Raw genomic sequence first — 18,168 nt, forward strand, 5'->3', positions numbered from 1 at the left:
AGCTTTATCCACGTTCATCCGCTATTTTTAGATCTCAATCTAATTCGCTCTAGCACATCTCCAATGACGCAGGATGACACTGATGATGACGAAGCGGCTACTTTGTTGGCAAGATCTCAGTGCTCCATACTAGGATTCGAGGCGTATGTGTGCTGGAGAATCGATAAAATGTTGTGCCGATAGCCCACCAAGAGTAAGGGAAGACGTCAGCGAAGTAGTGCCTATACCCACAGTGGAGCATAGGCGGAATACCGTATTAGTACACCTGCAATCACGGGGCTAGCCAGCGATCCTCTCAGAATCATCGCACGCACATCTGTCAACTTGAGTTAGGAAGATAGTTGGGAAGATGTTTCTTCCTCAATGCGTTCGCAGCTTTCCCCTGACCTGACAGACCCCCTATGGTCAAGGAAGACCCACTCAATCCAAACATTGGAGCACTTCGTCGTTCATTCGAGAATAGCACGCAACATCTGGAACAGAGAGGAGGCACAACCAGACCGGCCATTCGCTTCTGTGTAATTTCGAAATCAAGCGACGGACTACCAGTCATGGACTATCAGAAAACAAAAAGGAACACGAGAAGCTCTAGAGTCCTAATGCACTGACAGCGACTCTACCGACTAGAATAGCTTGTCATTGTTCTTTACAAAGAAGAGATTGAAGAGATCAACGTATCGAGCTACAAATCCAGTATTTATCGATAAGACATCGATTATCTGCTTATCGCTCAAGCCCAAGAAATGATCGACATCTTCAGGATCAAGCTGAGACTGAATGCCGAGCAAGGCGGTAAGATAGCGATGAGAGGTATTGATTTGATTCCATTGATCAAATTCTGTACTCTTCTTCCTCTCGTTGTTCGCTGTCGTACCATTTTCCTGGAACCGCTGGCCGCATGTATCAGACTGTACCTAGATGATCTGCATTATGTACAGCGCTTCCTCAGACCCTTGAGCTTCTTGGGATATCTTGAAGCAGAAACCGCTGTTGGCGTCTAGGTTAGGTGTTGAAACAATGGGCGTCAATGACAATGAAAGATGCCAAGACATTCTTGATCCTTTCCTGAGCGAGTAGTATTCCTCCTCCTCCCTCCACCTTTACGCGTCACCTCACCTTCACCATATCAATATTGTCTTTCAGCCTTTTCGAGGTCAATCCTATACTTGTTGCCCATGATCTGACTGCCCCTTATGTTCAGAATCTCGCCCAGAATCGGAATTACCAGAGCGGTGGACGGAGTTCGACTCAGATGCACCGGTTCTCAGGCTCTGTTAACGTCAACGCTCGAAATCCCATTCCCGACATTGAGACGAGCAATGCTATACGGTCAGTCAATCTTGGTCATCCCTTGATCCAGCCAGTATTGCGTAAGCTGGGCTATCTCTTGACTGACTAGCGTAATCATGGTATGTTATGCACACCGAACAGTCCCAGGCTCGAACCCTCGCATGTTAGAAAAGTCATTCAGCAGCCCGGCGGACTCAGTAGCGTATGACCTGGAGGACAGCGTATCGCCAGGAAAGAAAGCCGAAGCTAGGAACTTGGTCGCGGGGATACTGAATGTGAGCAACCCACATACACAAGATGTAAGACGAATCAATGTAATTGACGAGGGGTGTAAGAAAGGGAGATAGAAGACCTCAAGGCGAAGTAGTAGCTCGGATCAATGCGCTGGGAACGGGATTCGAGGAGAAAGACTTGCAAGCGGTTGTGAGTCCCTCATCACCTCTGTCAATGCAGTGGTTGATCATCTCATCGTACCCATATGATGGTATCGCTAAGCATCATCACATATGACTCTCCGTGCTGACAAATAGGAATTAGCTACCCACGAGACATCTCGAGACTATCGCTCTGCCCAAAACACAGTCAGCAGAACACATTTCTTATTTGGTCTCCAAGATCAACGAGCTGGCCCCGCCGGAAAAGCGTAGTGGAAGCTCAAGACCAATCAAGATTATAGCGATGATTGAGAGTGCTAGGGCGATGGTTGAGATTGAAAACATAGCAAGGAGTGGGAAAGGTCATTTGGATGCTTTGCTCGTATGTCTCTCCCAGCTCTCCTGATCCTTCCTGTCTCGCTGTCTTCTTCGAACACGAAGCATTATGTCAGAGCCCAAATTCATAGTGCGCCGCGTATCATTTATACTAATCCTCGCATCCATCCCCCAGTTCGCTGCTGAAGACTGTGCGTGATACACCTCTACGTTCCTCCCTCCTCTCACACCTCATCACACCCAACATCTTTCCACTCAACGTTTGGCCCAGCCACGAGCTGATGATACAGCGACAAAATCGCGCTGAATATACCTAGACTGCGCCGACGTCGGACTGACTCGAACACCCACTCGCGAAGAACTGCTCTACCCCCGCTCGAGATTAGTCACAGTAGCCAAAGCTTTCGGGTTACAAGCTCTCGATCTAGTATGTGTGAACTACAAAGATCCCCAAGCCCTACGCGAGGAGTCAGAGGAAGGCAGGAGATTAGGGTTCGATGGCAAACAAGCGATACACCCGAATCAAGTGGATATCATCCATCAATCCTTCTCGCCAAGCGAAGAGGCCGTACGTAAAGCAGCTCGTGTACGATTCTCTTTCGAGCATCATGACAGGGCTGGGAAGGGGGCATATACGCTGGACGGGTCGATGATTGATGCGCCGTTGTATAAGCAGGCGATGAAGGTGTTAGGTAAAGCTAGAGCAGCTGGCTTGACCATACCGAGAATACGTATAGAGGATATATGATGGGATATGGGTACGGGTATGCGAAGGCGGGCACGGTGTATCATGCATGACAAAGACGTGGTGCTCATATATATATGGGCGCGTTATGGACATACGAAATGAACATTCTCGTCATTCCGGGCAATCCACATCTGAATCTCATTATCTCAGAACCCCTGTCTGTCCATCCATCGTTCCACCTCAATCCGTCCCTTCTCATTCAACCCACTTGGACTCGTCAACTCATCCAACACTCCAATTTCAATACCCTTACTTCGACTTGATCCACCTCCAAAGCCACCGAACCAGCCTTTCTTCTCTTGTTCCTGTTGGTGATCCTCAGCTGATGGTGGCAATTGACCATATTCTCTAACTAGGCGATTCGTAACGCTCAGCCGCCTCAGACCCGCTTGATCAGACAAGACCAATATCGGGAAATGCGGCTCGTATGTGAACGTCGGGTATTTCAGTCTCGTCTGGATCTGTTGTTTCTCCGAACGAGGATCGGTATCTTCCGCAGGGTTTATAAGGATCAATCCCGAAGACGGATTATCTTCTATGAATGCTTGAGCGAGTATAGTCGATCCGCCAAAAGCGACTAAGATGGGCGGGAAGGGGATGGCTAGTAAGCGTATCTCGGAAGCTAGGAGGTTGACCATTGGTTTTAGTGTTGATATGTCTTCAGCGGATGTGGATGTGGACGTGTCTGTAGATGGAACACTGATACTGCCGTTTGCGCTTTCTGAGGCAGGATCAGAGGAGGGCGAGGGCGAAGGAGAGGAGATGTCTATTTCGACCGAGGTGTATCCTTTTTCACTGAACATCGAGGCCCAATCCACCCATCTGAGAGTGATCGGTATCAGCTATCAAGCGGTCACTGCATCTCGTCTTCTCCCGTCTTGACACATTTCAACAGCCCATCCAAATTGGGAAGCAGGACTTTCAAAGACTGATTGAGGCTTATCAAAGCAAGGTAAGATGATGGAAAAGAGAAAAGTAAGGGCAAATTGGCAAATATGACCAAGGGAATTGATAGACAGCACAAGACGGCTTGATGGACTCGCTTTTGAACGGACAGTAATTTGACTCACTCCGCATCCTCTTCTAAACCCTCTATACCCCTCATCCTAAGAAACACAATCGGATAAGGGCTCTCCCTACTAGCTGCAGGGGACGGCTGGCGCACTAGTCTGCGCGTACAATGTACCTTCGTACGGTCGGTCGCATTCGTCGTGGAGCCGAATAATCGGAGGGGCACGACAAAGCTGAAGCCTATGCTCAAGGTAAGCGGTTTGAGCGGCTGGAGGATGTGTCGGGCGCGTGAAGTGAGCAGGGGCATGTCGAATAAGTTATGGGGATTCCACTCTGTGACTTTATGATGGGACAGTGGAGATGAGGAAATTGATGACTTCGATCTCAGGCTCGACTCGACTTCCGACTTTCGACGTACTACTCTGCTCTTGCTGGTGTTGATGAGAGGTCTGGGATGCGGGACTGTTTTATCAATAGCAATCAGGTGTATAGTAAAAGAGGACCAAGAAAGCTTGCTGGGTGGTGACAACCACTTATCTCTTGTTACTCGCACTGATGACGTCACATCCTCAATGCTCTGATTATCACTCTCCAGACAGGATGTATACAATGCATGAATGAAATGCATCATCTATACTCGTTACAATATGCACAAGATCACTCGTAGTGTGATAATGATGAGAGCGAAGATTGAGCGTCTCCTCTTTCTGGAGGAACGAAAATGCTATGTAGATTGTAAATTGTGTCGAGATGGTGGAAAGCAGGTGATTCAACTGGCTAAGACATATCCAATATCCTGGTATATATGTCTAATACAATGATCAGTAGTTTCGTTTCATCCGAATTTTCCATGAGAACGACTAAGAAAGACGATGCGAGTATCGTCTAGTCGTAGTCCTAATCCTGGGTTTGCCATAGACCGTAGGATTTACCAGGATTGGTCTGCCATAGTCGGATGGTACCTAAGCGTGAAAAATACATTTAAGTCAATATCAAACGCCCATATCAAAGAGGATCTCAGGAGTCACTCACCATCCTCGGAACCACTCGCATAGACCTCTCCGTCCGGACTATAGCTCGCACAAAGTACAGGTCCATGATGCCCCTTGTATACCTCTTTCTCTTTTCCTGAATCTAGGTCATATACTCTGACCCAAGGATCATTCGTCGATCCGACTACGAATCGGTCTCTTGCGAAGGGGTGTAGGGATGCGGAGGTGGGCGGGTGAGGTAGTTCTACGGTGACTGGCGGGTGTTGCCTATATGTCGTTGCCAGATTAGCGATACTGAGTCAAATCGCGATTGTATGATACAATTTGTAGAGTAACACCGCACGCCGCGGGAGATTCGGAGGGGAGTAGACCCAGGTGAATGCCATGCACCCATTGAAATCTAACCTTGTGATAAAACCGTGACTCACCTCAAGATATCCAGGAAATGCACCTTCTTTCCCGCAGTCACACTCAACGTCCCTCCTCCATGAGCCAATTCCATCGAGGAGATACTCTCCCCAAGATCAAGCTGAGCAGTCTGGCTCAACGTCCTTAGATCCCACCATCTGACTATACCATCTTCGGACGCGCTGACTCCCATCGTCCCTCCTGATCCTTCATCCCATACCAAGCTCCTGATTATCCCATCCGTCGATAATCCGTCGGGTCTACTTCCAAGGATCAATGGCTCAGCTTCCGGTCGACCCAGATCGAATAATCGGATCTTCTTCTCGTGGCCCCCAGTCAAGAGGTATTGCGGTGTCTGTTGGGGGTTAAGAGCGACTGAACGGACGATGTGATTATGCGAGAATGTATGTAGGGCTTCTCCGGAATTGCAATCCCATATCTTGGCTGTGAAGTCTGCGCTTCCTGTGACTGCTTTCGAAGTGTCTAGTGATATTTTCGAAGACCATACGGCTCCTTTGTGACCTACAACCAGAACACATTCAGCATAAGCATTACTCGTGCCGCCTCGAATACATCAAATCAAAGGAGAATAAAATAAAATGGTGAGGGGGACTCACCTAAGAAGGTACCTATCCAATCACCGAGCCAACTTCGCAGCATGGGATTCCCATCTTTACAAGCTGAAATCAAGAGGTACGTTCCGTCGTCAAGCAAGTTCGAGAACGATAAGTGGGTGACAGGTCGGGTATGACCTGAACATAGTAATGGCTGTACTTTTACAGCCGAGTTGGAGCTCGAGTTACCATTGCCATTCGCATCTGGAGCAGGTGTGCTTGAGTGTGAGTGCGGGTTCGAGTTGTAGCCGTTGCTATAGGACATGATTGAATGGCAGGTATATCTGGTTGAGGGTTAAGGTTAAATGCGAGTTGCGTTGAAACGGATCTTCAGGGAGAATGATGCGATTATATGGGATCTTAGGCTTCGTGGTCAGAAGTGGAACGTTGCTTTGAGTCGAGGACGGTTCGGTCTATAAAGATCTGGTTGCCGTCTAGGCGATGCTGAAGGTGAAAATAAGGTTAAAGGTCAAGCCGTCCAAATGGCTTTCGAAAGTTGAAAGTACTCGTATGGTTACACAAGAGGCTCGAGCGTCGAAGATGCTAATTTAGCTCAAAGCCGAATTAGGTCGGAATGAGTCGAGTCGCCTGTCGATGCGGTCTATACGAGTTCTATGCCAATGAAGATAAAGGTATGCCGGGATAGATGCACAATGCGATTGAGTTGCGTTTGACAAGTTGGAGCAGTTCAGTGGAAGAGAGAAAGCGATGACGCGACACAGATGGTTTGGTTTCGTTAAAGGGTTGGATTGGCTCTTGGCTGGGTATATTGACGGAGTGAACAGTGGATGACTCGTTTTCGGTATTCGTTCTGACTGACAGGGAGAGAGAGGAAGGACAGGATACGATGCAAGTAGAGATGAGCAGGATGAGGAGGATGAAGAGGTTGTAAAGAGAAGAAAGAGAAGGAGCATTATCCTCATAGACGCGTTATCAATTCACAAAGTGCCACATTGGGTTATTATGAGGAAATAAGGAAATTAACGCCGGATAATGCCGCTTCACCTTATAATTCACTGGAACACGATAACATCAATACCATCCTTCATCTTCATCCATATATTCCAATCGAATCAACGATAACATCGTACACAAAAGCCATATCGGCATCCTAGAAACAACACAGCTCGACCCGACTCCGTCTTTCAATATGAAGCTCGTCAGGTTAGTATCGCTTTCCACGAAGGATATCGCTCATTTGAAGGAGTTGAGGCAAGCAAGCTTAAGAAGCGAGAGGTCTTGCGACGGTCCGCACCTCTTCGCGTGCTCGGAAGAATAGAAACTGTATAGGAGTCACAAGCAGATGGATGCAAAGGCTGTAGTGATGGGGATAGGAGGGGGGAATTTCACGTATGGAAAACTTCTCAAGAGGAATTTGCTCATAGAAGCCCTTCCTTTTGACGTTTGCGCATGGTCATCATGACCGGGATGAGATGGATGTGGACAGGAACGACGAGTAGATGCGGCGTGTCTAAAGAGCGCAAGCTGATTTGATGATCCTTTCCTACACTCAGGTTCTTGATGAAGCTCAACAACGAGACGGTCACGATCGAGCTCAAAAATGGATCGGTAGTGCATGGAACGATCACCTGTAAGTGTTGTCTTCTTCCAAATTACACGCGCAGCTCTGTGGAAGGGAAGGACGCTGATTCACTTGTTTCACCTATCTGCTCTATCTCGACTTCATTGACACCTCTCCGGACTATGCGCATCATTTGATTTAATCGAAATTATGGACACAAAATGTGCTTTGGTACCCTCTTTGCGGCCTGTGTTGAACGCATTCACGACTTGATTGACTCGATTGGTCAAATGCCATTCTCGATTTCGATCCAACCTTATTCACATCTCTAACCTCCTCTTGGTGGTCAAATGTATCGCAACGTCAAACAGCCGTCGACCCACAAATGAACACTCACCTGAAATCCGTCAAACTCACCCTCAAAACCCAACTTCCCAATCAACCCCCCATATCCCTCGACTCGATCGCTATACGAGGAAACAATGTCAGATATTACATCTTACCGGATTCCCTGCCGTTAGATACGTTGTTGGTGGATGATATGCCCAAGGCAAAACGAAGGAAGGACGGTGCGCCCAGGGGAGGTGCTGCTCGAGGTGCGAGGGGTGGGCCGATGCGAGGCGGACGAGGTGGGGGAGGTAGGGGCGGTCCAAGAGGCAGAGGGAGGGGATTCTAGGTTGGAGAGAGGACAGGCTCTCAGCAATCATGTGAATGATGCCGTACAGGGGTTCACAATACCAACAGACAGATATACAGAAAGTCAGATAGACAGGCAGCCAGACAGACAAAGTGGTTACATGTGTTCGATATATCCGCATGACCAGATGCATAAAACCAATAATTGTTCATTTCTCATTCGCCTCTGACTAGACCAGACCAGCAAGCAGTGGGTGTTTTGGAAGTGTCTTGTGCATTTCTTCTTACTCCAGCTGCAACACTGCTGAAAATGGCCTCCACCGGAGAAGTTCACAAACCCACAATATCATTTCGAAGGGGTCTTCCTCTGGTTGTTAGCAAGTTCGAACATCAACTCATGTTAATAGCAGTAACAAATTACCACACAGTCTTCTCCCCCGAGAGGTCAATCCAGATCCATCGGGTGCTGAACCACCATGTCACGAGACACGTCCAACAGGAACGCACAAGCTGGCTCTTCCAGTGCTCATCCAACATCCCGTAATCCAGTTCGATTGAACGTATCTCAGCGTCAAACGGGTCAAACCTCATCCGTCGCAGGCTCTACAACGGCTTCTACTTCAGCCTCGACCTCAGCTCCAAATCAAAGTGTAGGGAGTGTGTCTGAAAACGACACGCTCGTCAGAGCTGCAGTCAGGAAAGCTCAATTACAAAGAAGGGTAGATAAATGGATGGACAGGTCAATGGAGGAGACAGTAGATAGAAGTACATTCAAGAAAGTCGTGAGTGGGTTTCCGTACTGAGCATATTTTCGGTCTAATCCTAGACTGCGAGTGCGAACCATACGTCTGACTTGCGATATTCGCTGACTCGCTTAATGGGATAGGCAGCCCATTTGACACCGCCTCAATACCTCGAAGTCACGCACGAACGACACCTAAATTCCCTATGTTCCTATCCCCTGTGCGGTAAGCCACCGAAGAGGGAATACTCGGTAGCTCGTCGATTTAAGATATCGACGACGAACCGGACGATCAAGGAGAAAGAGGGGAATCCGGAGGACGGGTTCTGTAGTCGGACATGCGCCGTTCGGTCAAGCTGGGTGGAGAGGCATTTGGGGGTAGAAGCTATTTGGCTCAGAGGGGAGATCAAGGAGTTCGACTTGCTAGAAGATTTGGAGGAGAGAGGGGAGTTCAGCTTCGATCAGACCCCGTCGCAGGGAATAAGCAATCCGACAATAACCCAACACAAGGCGTCAGTTCAATCGATACCTCCCATATCAAGCACCGATCCGAATGGGCGCACCCGTGAGGATATTGCTGCTGGGACGAAGATAACTCCGACAGGACCGCCCGTTCATCCTCGTCCAGCACAGACTACGGGTACCCCTCCGAAACCCACGGCATCCAGTCCTTCCAAGAAAGAGACTCCCGCCTCGAATCAGCCAGATGACCCGATAACCGCCCTCATCGCCAATTTGAAGATATACGAACGGCCTACACCCTCCAACGCCCCATCCGCTCCATCGCTCTCATCTCCATCGAAGCCAACAACCTCGAGTGCGCCTGTGACGACTCAGAGTCAAGCTGAAGCCCACACCACTCCATTGAAGAAGGGGAACAAAAGCCCAAGTCTGAGTCAAGTCACAGGAGACTCTCAATCTCAATCTCAATCGCTTTCGCACTCGCCGAAAGATGCTCGTCGAGCACAATCATCACTCCTCGGTTCAGGAACCAATGGCCTCTCAAACACATTCGTGAAAGCTTCCAAACCCTTAGCGCATCTGGCTCAGGATGATAGTGAGGAGGAAGAGCGAGAAGAGAGTGATTGGGAGAAAGAGATGGGCTGGGGAGAGGATGACGAGGAGATGAGAGGGTTTTGGGAGGAAGCTAGGCTTGCGAGGGAGATAGCTGATGAGGGGGATAAGTGATAAGTGGTCAACAACCGATCGACGGGTCATCAAATTACCGTCCCTTGTCGTCCTGCCGGTCTGAACACAAGAGAAAGATGTCAAGTGTTTAGAGCAGTACACATGCGGTGTCTTTGCTCTCGAATCCCGAAGCACCGGGAGGATCGAATGAATCCAGTCTAAGCGCATGCAAGTGGCTTGTGACCTCGCATACGCTCATATGCATCACGGTCCATGACACTTCAAGCTACATACATATACAAATTGTGTGACCAAGCCAGAACAAAGCAAGCAGAGGTTGTCAGGGCAAGATGGAGATCGAGCGGGAAAGGCTCGTCCTGCCATAGTCAAACTCGTCTACTGGCACTCTCACGGGAACATTACCTAGACTAGATGATATCCCAAACTACGCGGAATGATACTCACCAGCGCAACCGCTTCATGTGGCTGAAGACAATTTCGGAAGACCTAGAGGAGTCAAAGCGAGACCGATTGACTTACCTTGTTTGACATTCGCATCTGGAGCGTCAGGCCCTGTACCGCAGTTCTTAGTGACGATCTGAGTATTAAGCGAGACATCTTTGACGTAGCTCAAACATAATTTAGGTGAACCCTCAGGCTGGCCAGTTACGGATACTTCGATTCGTCCGTCTGTAGTCCCGGTAACCCACCTACAGCATCATTGCATCGCGACACGATTCATGTCAGTATCGTTTACTCGTCAGTGCGATCGGATGTCGAAGGCTTCTGAAGAGGTCCGCTGTTGCGGAAGAAGAATGTACATTGCGCTGAAGCCACTGAGCCACTTGGTTTTCACTCACAATTGCGATCCATTATCCTTTCCAGCCTTCGGATCAAGCACTTGGACACTATCGCCCCCCGAGATATTTCCCGCATCCAACACTCTCGGTCCAGCACCCGCATTACATCTAATTACGTCGGGCGCAGTAGACGCCAGACCAGGGATATCGAAGTTGATAGCGTCTTTGCAGTCTACAATGGTGGGCGCACCGCCGTAGAGGCCATTACCATCGTCGATGGCTGTGAGGCATTTGGAGGAACCTTTGAGCTGGATCTTCGAGGCTGATACCGAGGCTACATATCCTAGAAGAAGCGGAAGGAGGAGAGCGGAGTTGAACATTCTGCAGGTCGGATTTGATAAATCGGTATACTGTAATTTCTTTGTAGTCCAGTATAGCTAAGAGAACACGAATGAAGTTTGAGGCGTCCGGTATTGGCCAGGCTCTTATATACTAGAAATCTCAAGAACAAGCTTTGATTCAGTCTGCAATTGCCCCCTCATATCGTAGTCTGTAAGCAATTTACCATCGTGTGATGGTTCATGATGATGATGAGGTCTGACCGATAATCAATCATGTCATCCTGTGCAGTATCTTGATTGACTTGCTCCTGCATCAATATCATTTCCCCTTGCGGATCATGCTTTGAAAATGTGGCAGTATGTACACCGAGAATGGCCACTTCCTTTGTACAGTTCGGTCTTGATGACGACTATCCTCATGATTCTCAATTGGATCAGGGTGGATGGTCAATCATTTTGAAAGTCATTCAATCCTATGACCAAGAGTGGTATGAAATTGATCGGCATGAGAGGTCTTGCTAGTGCACCGTGATCTCTCAAGCTTCTAGGCTCACGGAGCTGTCTGTCCCCCGTCTTCCTTCTCCTCCTTCCTTCTGATATCCGGCTGCATCGTGCCTCAACGACCCTCCACAGTCCAGATGCATATTTGGCGCAAATGTCCACCTAGTCCGCACAATCTTATATCGGTATACATGCAGGAAGTAGCTTGCAACAAACCCGTCCGTCTTCTCGGAGCTTACTGTAGACTGTATCATACATGACCACTCGGTGCTCGCAGGAGCATTCCAAAATTTCAGACTTAGACTGCCGTAGTCCACACTGCAGGGCATAGTACAATCCTCACGTCAGTCAGTACCTTACACGATCCTGCCTTTTATTGTAAATCGTAAAAGCACTCACCTTGGAAGTTTACATCCTGCGGGTCATCGGGTCTGTCGGAGCAAGGTTGAGTGATCAAGGTTCCATAGGCGAACAGAACTCCGGGCCAGTGGAAAGTCAGACAACGCTTTGTGGTCTCATTCACCGCCACTGAAATTCTCCCATCTTCGCCAAACGTCCACCTGCAGCATGTGCGCAATCAGCATCACTCTGTCGCATCACATGATCGCAGCAATTCAGTTTCAACATGGTAAGACTCCTACTCACTGCTGTTCTTTTCTAGCGTCGTCCTTGGGCTTGATCGTAACATAATTATCCTCATTGAGGTCCCCAGCGTCTAAAGCGAAGAACGGGTAACTTTCCAAGTCGTCCATGAGGGTAATGGTCTCCGTTGTGCCATTGGTGATATCCCATTGAAGGGGCAGTGGACCGTCTTTCGGAGCAAGCGCGCCCACTGCCAAATCGCCGCTTTTCTTGAACTCTGACCAAGTGTCCGCATCCATGTCCTCGGCCTTGTATGGTCCGATGGCTTGATTGAGAGGGACTATGCGGAAACCGGTGAACAGCTCGGGCTGTAGTGTTACGGATTTATCTACAAAATCGCGCTTGGAAGAAGCATGTACGAGATAGCTGGTCATGATGGTGCAGATAGCCGAGATGAAAAGCATGTTGTATAAAAAGCTTTGACAAGCTTGATGCGTGGATACGAGTAAACTGCGATGATCTGACTTGCTGAGCGACCAGCAAGGCTTGACGATATACCTTATTGAGGGAGTAAGTAGGTCAGAAACGGGGTGTATCAATTTCGCTTCATTAATGGAATTGACTAACCTCCTGTCCGAAATTGACTGACCTCCTGTCCTAAATCGACTAACCTCCTGTCCTAAATTGACTAACCTCCTGTCCGAAGAGAAAGGAATGACATCTATCCAAGTCCCATGCCCCCTACATCCAAAGGAAACCGTCCGATCCGACTCTGCAGATCCTTCGACTATGACAGAAAGGGGTCTCGACTCGGTCACTCGGTCCGCCCTATTATACATCCCTCACATCCTCCGACCAACGAGACCGCGTTATGACCTGGTGGCATGTTGCACAATAATTCCAAAGTAGCTTAGAACTGGGAACTCCTTGGGGGTTTTAGAGAGTGATGAACCAATGGAATACCTTGAATAGAGGCGGACTTATCTGAGTCGACGAAACGGTGCGACTATACTACATAGATAGCTCTTCTCTCACAAGGACTTGCCAGACCCAAAATGCGTTTGTCATTAGTCATAATCGGGCATTCAGCCTCTTAAATGCATGTTCTCTAACGAGGCATCTACGGGGAAAGGCGGGTATATCCTGCGGTGCGCGACCCGACTGTGGGCTGTGGAGATTTCCATACATTTGATACCCGTAAGTCTCGTTGCGACTACAGTATTAGGTGCCTTCAGTCTCTTTCAGACTATTTAATGATTGACCATACTGGGGGATATCCCAAACTATTTCGGATGAAGCATAGTAAGCAAGCCAATTGTCCAAACTGCACATTCACGGTGCGGACAGGGGCGCTCTTACCTTGAAGACGACTCGTCTCGGGGTCTTGAGCCCCTTCCTCACAAAGAGTGGTGATCAGAACACGGTTTTGAACAGCTGGAGCCATGTCGCAAGTCAAACACCGCTTTGTGGTTCCATTCACTTCCACTGAAATCCGCTTATCGTCTTGATACGTCCATCTGTATGTCCATGCTCAGCGCACTGTGCGTCTATGTACGACTCCGATGCAGTGAACTCCATGCCGAGATGAAGGATTTCGGGGGATGGAAATGAAAAGACGAAAAGGAACTTACTTCTGTGAGGGGCTCTCCTCGTCTTTAGGCTTGATTGTGACTCGATCATCTTCAAAGAGATTGCCAGCATCTAACGCGAAAAAAGGATAAGAATTGAGAGACTCCAGTGACAAGATCGTATCGGATTTCGTTTCTCGGGTCAAGTTCCATTTCATCGTGGCGATCCCTCCTCGTCCAGCGAAAGCGTTCACAGACAATGAGCCGTGAGACGTGTAGTCGTCCCAGTCGTAGTCCTCTACGAACGGGTTCCCGGATTTATCGCAAGGCAACACACATTGTTGATTGTCATCATCAAAACCGTGCACCCTGAGACGAACCTCGGAATCGGATCGCCCCTTCAAGGCGAAGGCGGAAGAGACCAGTAAGGGGATCAGGATAATAACGAAAAGCATCTTGGACGATATTCTTCTCCGATACTAGGAATACCAAGTTGTATTGTCTATTTCGCGTTCAAATTTACAGTAATCAGTCAAGAGAATCCTGTCTCCGGCTGAGTAAACTTCCAAGCTCTTAAATCGGAGGTGGAAATATGGGGCGTTCTGCTAGCACATCATGAGGTTGTCATCGACGAGCTTGACATAGAGATCAGGTGGATCTTCCTTTCATCTACTTGAGGGGTTGATAGCTCTGATCGGCATCATCCGTCTGTAATCAAGGCAAATGAAAGGATCGTCAACTATTGTCAGACTTCATGCCAGATCACTCGAAGCCACGGACCGTGAGAAAATCTGGTACTTATAGGGAATGTCCATCTCAATGGATATGGAAGTCACGCCCATGGATGCAGCTATATTGGCTCGGCCTGATATTCGCCGCTCTCAAGCCTCGTAGATAGTATGCACCCAAATTTCTTGAAGGACAGATCATTTAGACGGGCCGTTATGCATTTCTGGCGACTGCCAGAGCAGAAATTGGGTGGACAGCGTTTTTGATGTCATATTTTACATGCTACTATAAAGAAGCAGACTACAACATGTGAGTCAAAGAGCCAATCCCCCAGAGATGTCCGATTCAATCGTGACTATCGGACTCCACCATGGAATTTTCATTTCGCCTCGGTGATCTCCCAAACTGTTGAAGAATCATAGCAAGGTCAGCGAGCCAGATCGATCGGATCCCAGTCAGGATACCGATGCCTACCTTGTTGGAACGTTGATGTCATATCCTGAGCACCTTCACCGCAGTTAGTCGTGATGAGGGCACGGTTATCAAGCTCCCTCGTCGCCTCTTGCGTGGCGTTGTAAGTCAAGCACCGCGTGGTGGTCCCATTGACCATCACGGAGATCCGCTTGTCTTTCTGATGCGTCCACCTAGATGATCAATTCGACGATCAGCATGGGTTGAGTCTCCACCGCAAAAGTAATTAGGTAATACGTGCTGTCTCCCAGATGCAAATCTACAGTAGGTGACGGACTTGAACTCACTTCTGTGCAGGCTTCCCTTCATCTTTGGGTTTGATGGTGACTCGATCGTCTTTGCTAAGGTCCCCCGCATCCAAAGCATAGAACGGATAAGATGTGAGGTCTTCTGTTGACAGTATGACATCCGACTTTGTCTCCGGACTGAGGTCCCACTTCATGGGCAAGTACTGTACTTCATCACACGGGCCGACAGTCAGAGTGCCATGGGTCGTATAAACGTTCCAGGGTGAGTCTGGAACAAGCGCCCAGCCGGCTGGTGCGCTTGCCAGTACACAATAGTTAGTGACACCGTGCGGCCGAAGAATCACGGATTGGTCCGCCTGTTCTTCTTTCGCCCAAGTGGATGAGCCAATCAGGAAGGGAACGAGAACAGCAATGAAAAGCAACATCTAATGTCGGTCACTATAGTTTCCCTTGTGAGTGATATTCAAGATGCTCGTAACTACTGGAAATCCTTCAGGATATCGAGTAACAAGCTGAATTGAAAGTCAAGTAGAGACAAGGACATACCAGTAGCTTTTATCGGCTCGTCAGTACTTGTACTTATCCATCATCACCATATGCAGCCTGTCGATGGTAGGGCCGGACTGTAGCTTCAGTTGATCTCCCTTTCATATTCAAGGGCGGATATATCTGATTGGGATCATCCCTCCTAGAATTGATTTGCAATGAAAGGACACAGAGAGACACACAAATGGTCATGGGGCTCATCGGACCTGTGCAGGCCGAACCGATGTAGGTCAATGATATCCGATGCAACGCCTTAGGCAAAGATAGTGATCAAGCAAAAAGATTCTGCCACTATGGAATCGCCACGTGGTCGGCTTCTTCCTGTTCTTTCACGGTTATTATGAGGTTCGCTCTCAATGATCTTGATTTACCTGTTGATTTTTATTTTTTGCTGTCTCAACATCATATTTTCGTCTACAAAAGGCCAGCTCGACGCACAAAAACCATCTCGCGGCTACGCGCGATAAAAGATCTGTCCTCTCATACAACCATACGGATTCAAAGCTCGTTTTGGACGCCCGCAATTGGATACTCCCCTTCCCTTCCTGTCTCAAGTGTGTTAGCATCAGTCGATAACGATGGCACCGGGACAAGCGAGTAAAACAATCTTCGGTGAGTCGTTGATGACGATGTACAGGAAATATTTCCCAATTGTACTCATGTGATCTAGGTCTGATCTCCGTCCGATCAGATGATCTCGCGTTCGTTTGAGAACACTCAAGGCTGACTTTGTTTTCCCCCTTGTTAGTTGCAAATATCCCTTAGTAGGTCCCGAGCGTCCTCTTTATGCAGCGTCGCGGTTGGCGCTCTCGAATATGATACTAGGAATTCAATGAGATGTCGGAAGATAAGCTGACGAGTGGTATCTCAGCGATGTTTCCGAAGAGCAACTCGCCAATACCTTTTCAGAAGCGGGTCCAGTGAACAACGTCGAGTGAGTGAACAGTCTTTCATACAGCCTTTGGCTTTTCGTTCATGAATCACTCTTTCATTTGCTGCGTGCTGATATGGGACTATCTAGGATCAAGTTTGACCCGCAGACTGGGCGTTCGAAAGGATACGCGTTCGTCCAATTTTACGGTATGTCACCTCCATATCCTCGTTATCTTCTCAAGCTGTTCAACCGACACAAAACCTGCAGAAAGCCGTCCTCTGACTTGCTCATGACTGTCAGACGAAGCAACAGCGCTTTCAGCCGTAAGAAATCTGCAGGATGCGCCGGTAAACGGTCGTAATTTACGAGTAGAGCTGTCAACGGATGAACCTGGACCAAGGAGGGGAGGAAGGGGAAGTCGAGGTGGTGTACCTGGCCAACCTGGTGGACCAATCGGAAATGCTGGAGGGCCAGGTGGACCACCAGCAGGTGGACCTCCGGGAGGGTATGGCAGACCTCAGCATGATGATGGACCACCAAGAGGATATGACCAGGGATTCCCCGGGTCAGGAGGACGAGGAGGACCTCCCCCGCCTTCGCAAGTGAACCGAGTAGATCTTAACGCTTTGCCTGAGGGGTCACCTGTTCCTCCTGGATCAAATGCAACGGACAGTATAAGTAAGACACTTGCGGCTGTCACGCCTGGTCAGATGCAGGATGTCATGGCCAGTATGAAGGTGAGTAGGCCGTCCTCATCATTTCATATGTTCACGAACCACCTACCACTTTGGACCACTCTGCTTCACTACGTTGTATCAAGACGATCACAATGGGGTAAGCGCTGATTCCAACTTGTTCATAGTCATTGATAACTACCAATCCCGAACAAGCAAGACAGCTCCTCACCTCAAAACCCCAACTCGCATACGCCTTGTTCCAAGCAATGCTATTGATGAACATCGTAGATCCCTCTGTACTTCAGGTCAGCTATTCCACTGCTGTCCTCTTCAAACGCCTTCAGCTGATACAAACTCGCTCGAATAGCGTATTCAGCCCCTATCAGCCGCCGCCGCCCCTCCTCCAGCATCCAACTTCGCTCCTCCCCCTCAACAAAACTCTTACTCGGCCTACCCTCCGTCGAACGGCGGTCCACCTTCCAATTATCCTCCATATCCACCCGCAAACGCTCAACCCCCTGCTGCAGGAGGAGGAGGAGGATACAACAGACCACCACCTGCTCAAGTTGGATACAACCCTCCTCCCCAATCTGGATATGGTGCACCACCACCTCAAGCAGGTTATGGTACGCCTGCCCCAGCACCGCCTGCTAGCGGTATGGCATCTCTACCGCCTAGTGCTCAGCAGGCTCTGGCTACTTTACCAGAAGATCAACAGGTGAGTCAGCGTCTTATGAATCGTGACAGCGTGTGTTAGCTGATAAGAATGTCCGCCGGTTCAGCAAATGCTCTTGCAAGTGCTGCAACTTACGCCTGATCAGATCAGCGCTCTGGATGCTACGCAGAAAGCGTCGATCATGCAATTGGTCAGTTCGCTGTCTTCTCGTATGGCTAAGAAAGGTCCTCAGCTGATTCGTTCTTGATATTCAGAGACAACAATTCCTCGGCGCCGCAGCATGATTGTGAGAGAAGGAATTGGAATGGCGTATAGCAGACATCGGAAGGAAGACCAAAGACTGAAACGTTGAAG

The 18,168-nt window shown here is 48.8% G+C and overlaps 10 protein-coding genes across 10 annotated transcripts; 4 read left to right on the forward strand and 6 right to left on the reverse strand.

Moving 5' to 3' along the window:
- Positions 1–1,319: 1,319 nt before the first annotated feature.
- Positions 1,320–2,748, forward strand: I303_104058 (uncharacterized protein; the record flags this gene model as incomplete). Its single annotated transcript, XM_018407387.2, has 6 exons — positions 1,320–1,329; positions 1,432–1,565; positions 1,630–1,713; positions 1,828–2,046; positions 2,176–2,191; positions 2,318–2,748. The coding sequence occupies 6 exons, from the start codon at positions 1,320–1,322 to the stop codon at positions 2,746–2,748; spliced, it is 894 nt and encodes a 297-aa protein (XP_018264195.2).
- Positions 2,749–2,894: 146 nt separating this feature from the next.
- I303_104059 (uncharacterized protein) lies at positions 2,895–4,066 on the reverse strand (the record flags this gene model as incomplete). Its single annotated transcript, XM_018407388.1, has 2 exons — positions 2,895–3,570; positions 3,819–4,066. 2 exons carry the CDS (start codon positions 4,064–4,066, stop codon positions 2,895–2,897), a joined length of 924 nt encoding a protein of 307 aa, XP_018264196.1.
- A 590-nt stretch (positions 4,067–4,656) lies between these two features.
- On the reverse strand, positions 4,657–6,038 carry I303_104060 (uncharacterized protein; the record flags this gene model as incomplete). Its single annotated transcript, XM_018407389.1, has 4 exons — positions 4,657–4,721; positions 4,792–5,018; positions 5,180–5,681; positions 5,777–6,038. The coding sequence occupies 4 exons, from the start codon at positions 6,036–6,038 to the stop codon at positions 4,657–4,659; spliced, it is 1,056 nt and encodes a 351-aa protein (XP_018264197.1).
- Positions 6,039–7,294: 1,256 nt separating this feature from the next.
- On the forward strand, positions 7,295–7,971 carry I303_104061 (uncharacterized protein; the record flags this gene model as incomplete). The annotated part of the gene is made up of 2 exons (XM_018407390.2): positions 7,295–7,364; positions 7,667–7,971. The coding sequence occupies 2 exons, from the start codon at positions 7,295–7,297 to the stop codon at positions 7,969–7,971; spliced, it is 375 nt and encodes a 124-aa protein (XP_018264198.2).
- Positions 7,972–8,407: 436 nt separating this feature from the next.
- On the forward strand, positions 8,408–9,861 carry I303_104062 (uncharacterized protein; the record flags this gene model as incomplete). Its single annotated transcript, XM_018407391.1, has 2 exons — positions 8,408–8,713; positions 8,818–9,861. The coding sequence occupies 2 exons, from the start codon at positions 8,408–8,410 to the stop codon at positions 9,859–9,861; spliced, it is 1,350 nt and encodes a 449-aa protein (XP_018264199.1).
- A 418-nt stretch (positions 9,862–10,279) lies between these two features.
- On the reverse strand, positions 10,280–10,981 carry I303_104063 (uncharacterized protein; the record flags this gene model as incomplete). The annotated part of the gene is made up of 2 exons (XM_018407392.1): positions 10,280–10,511; positions 10,662–10,981. 2 exons carry the CDS (start codon positions 10,979–10,981, stop codon positions 10,280–10,282), a joined length of 552 nt encoding a protein of 183 aa, XP_018264200.1.
- Positions 10,982–11,741: 760 nt separating this feature from the next.
- On the reverse strand, positions 11,742–12,459 carry I303_104064 (uncharacterized protein; the record flags this gene model as incomplete). Its single annotated transcript, XM_018407393.1, has 3 exons — positions 11,742–11,761; positions 11,843–12,003; positions 12,089–12,459. The coding sequence occupies 3 exons, from the start codon at positions 12,457–12,459 to the stop codon at positions 11,742–11,744; spliced, it is 552 nt and encodes a 183-aa protein (XP_018264201.1).
- A 787-nt stretch (positions 12,460–13,246) lies between these two features.
- Positions 13,247–14,048, reverse strand: I303_104065 (uncharacterized protein; the record flags this gene model as incomplete). The annotated part of the gene is made up of 3 exons (XM_018407394.1): positions 13,247–13,308; positions 13,385–13,542; positions 13,657–14,048. The coding sequence occupies 3 exons, from the start codon at positions 14,046–14,048 to the stop codon at positions 13,247–13,249; spliced, it is 612 nt and encodes a 203-aa protein (XP_018264202.1).
- A 653-nt stretch (positions 14,049–14,701) lies between these two features.
- Positions 14,702–15,466, reverse strand: I303_104066 (uncharacterized protein; the record flags this gene model as incomplete). Its single annotated transcript, XM_018407395.1, has 3 exons — positions 14,702–14,727; positions 14,797–14,966; positions 15,081–15,466. 3 exons carry the CDS (start codon positions 15,464–15,466, stop codon positions 14,702–14,704), a joined length of 582 nt encoding a protein of 193 aa, XP_018264203.1.
- A 699-nt stretch (positions 15,467–16,165) lies between these two features.
- Positions 16,166–18,098, forward strand: I303_104067 (uncharacterized protein; the record flags this gene model as incomplete). The annotated part of the gene is made up of 9 exons (XM_018407396.1): positions 16,166–16,199; positions 16,336–16,351; positions 16,459–16,521; positions 16,609–16,667; positions 16,762–17,198; positions 17,324–17,443; positions 17,506–17,856; positions 17,921–18,004; positions 18,069–18,098. 9 exons carry the CDS (start codon positions 16,166–16,168, stop codon positions 18,096–18,098), a joined length of 1,194 nt encoding a protein of 397 aa, XP_018264204.1.
- Positions 18,099–18,168: the final 70 nt, after the last annotated feature.

This window comes from Kwoniella dejecticola, chromosome 4 (assembly GCF_000512565.2).
Source record: "Kwoniella dejecticola CBS 10117 chromosome 4, complete sequence".
Lineage (NCBI taxonomy): Eukaryota > Fungi > Basidiomycota > Tremellomycetes > Tremellales > Cryptococcaceae > Kwoniella > Kwoniella dejecticola.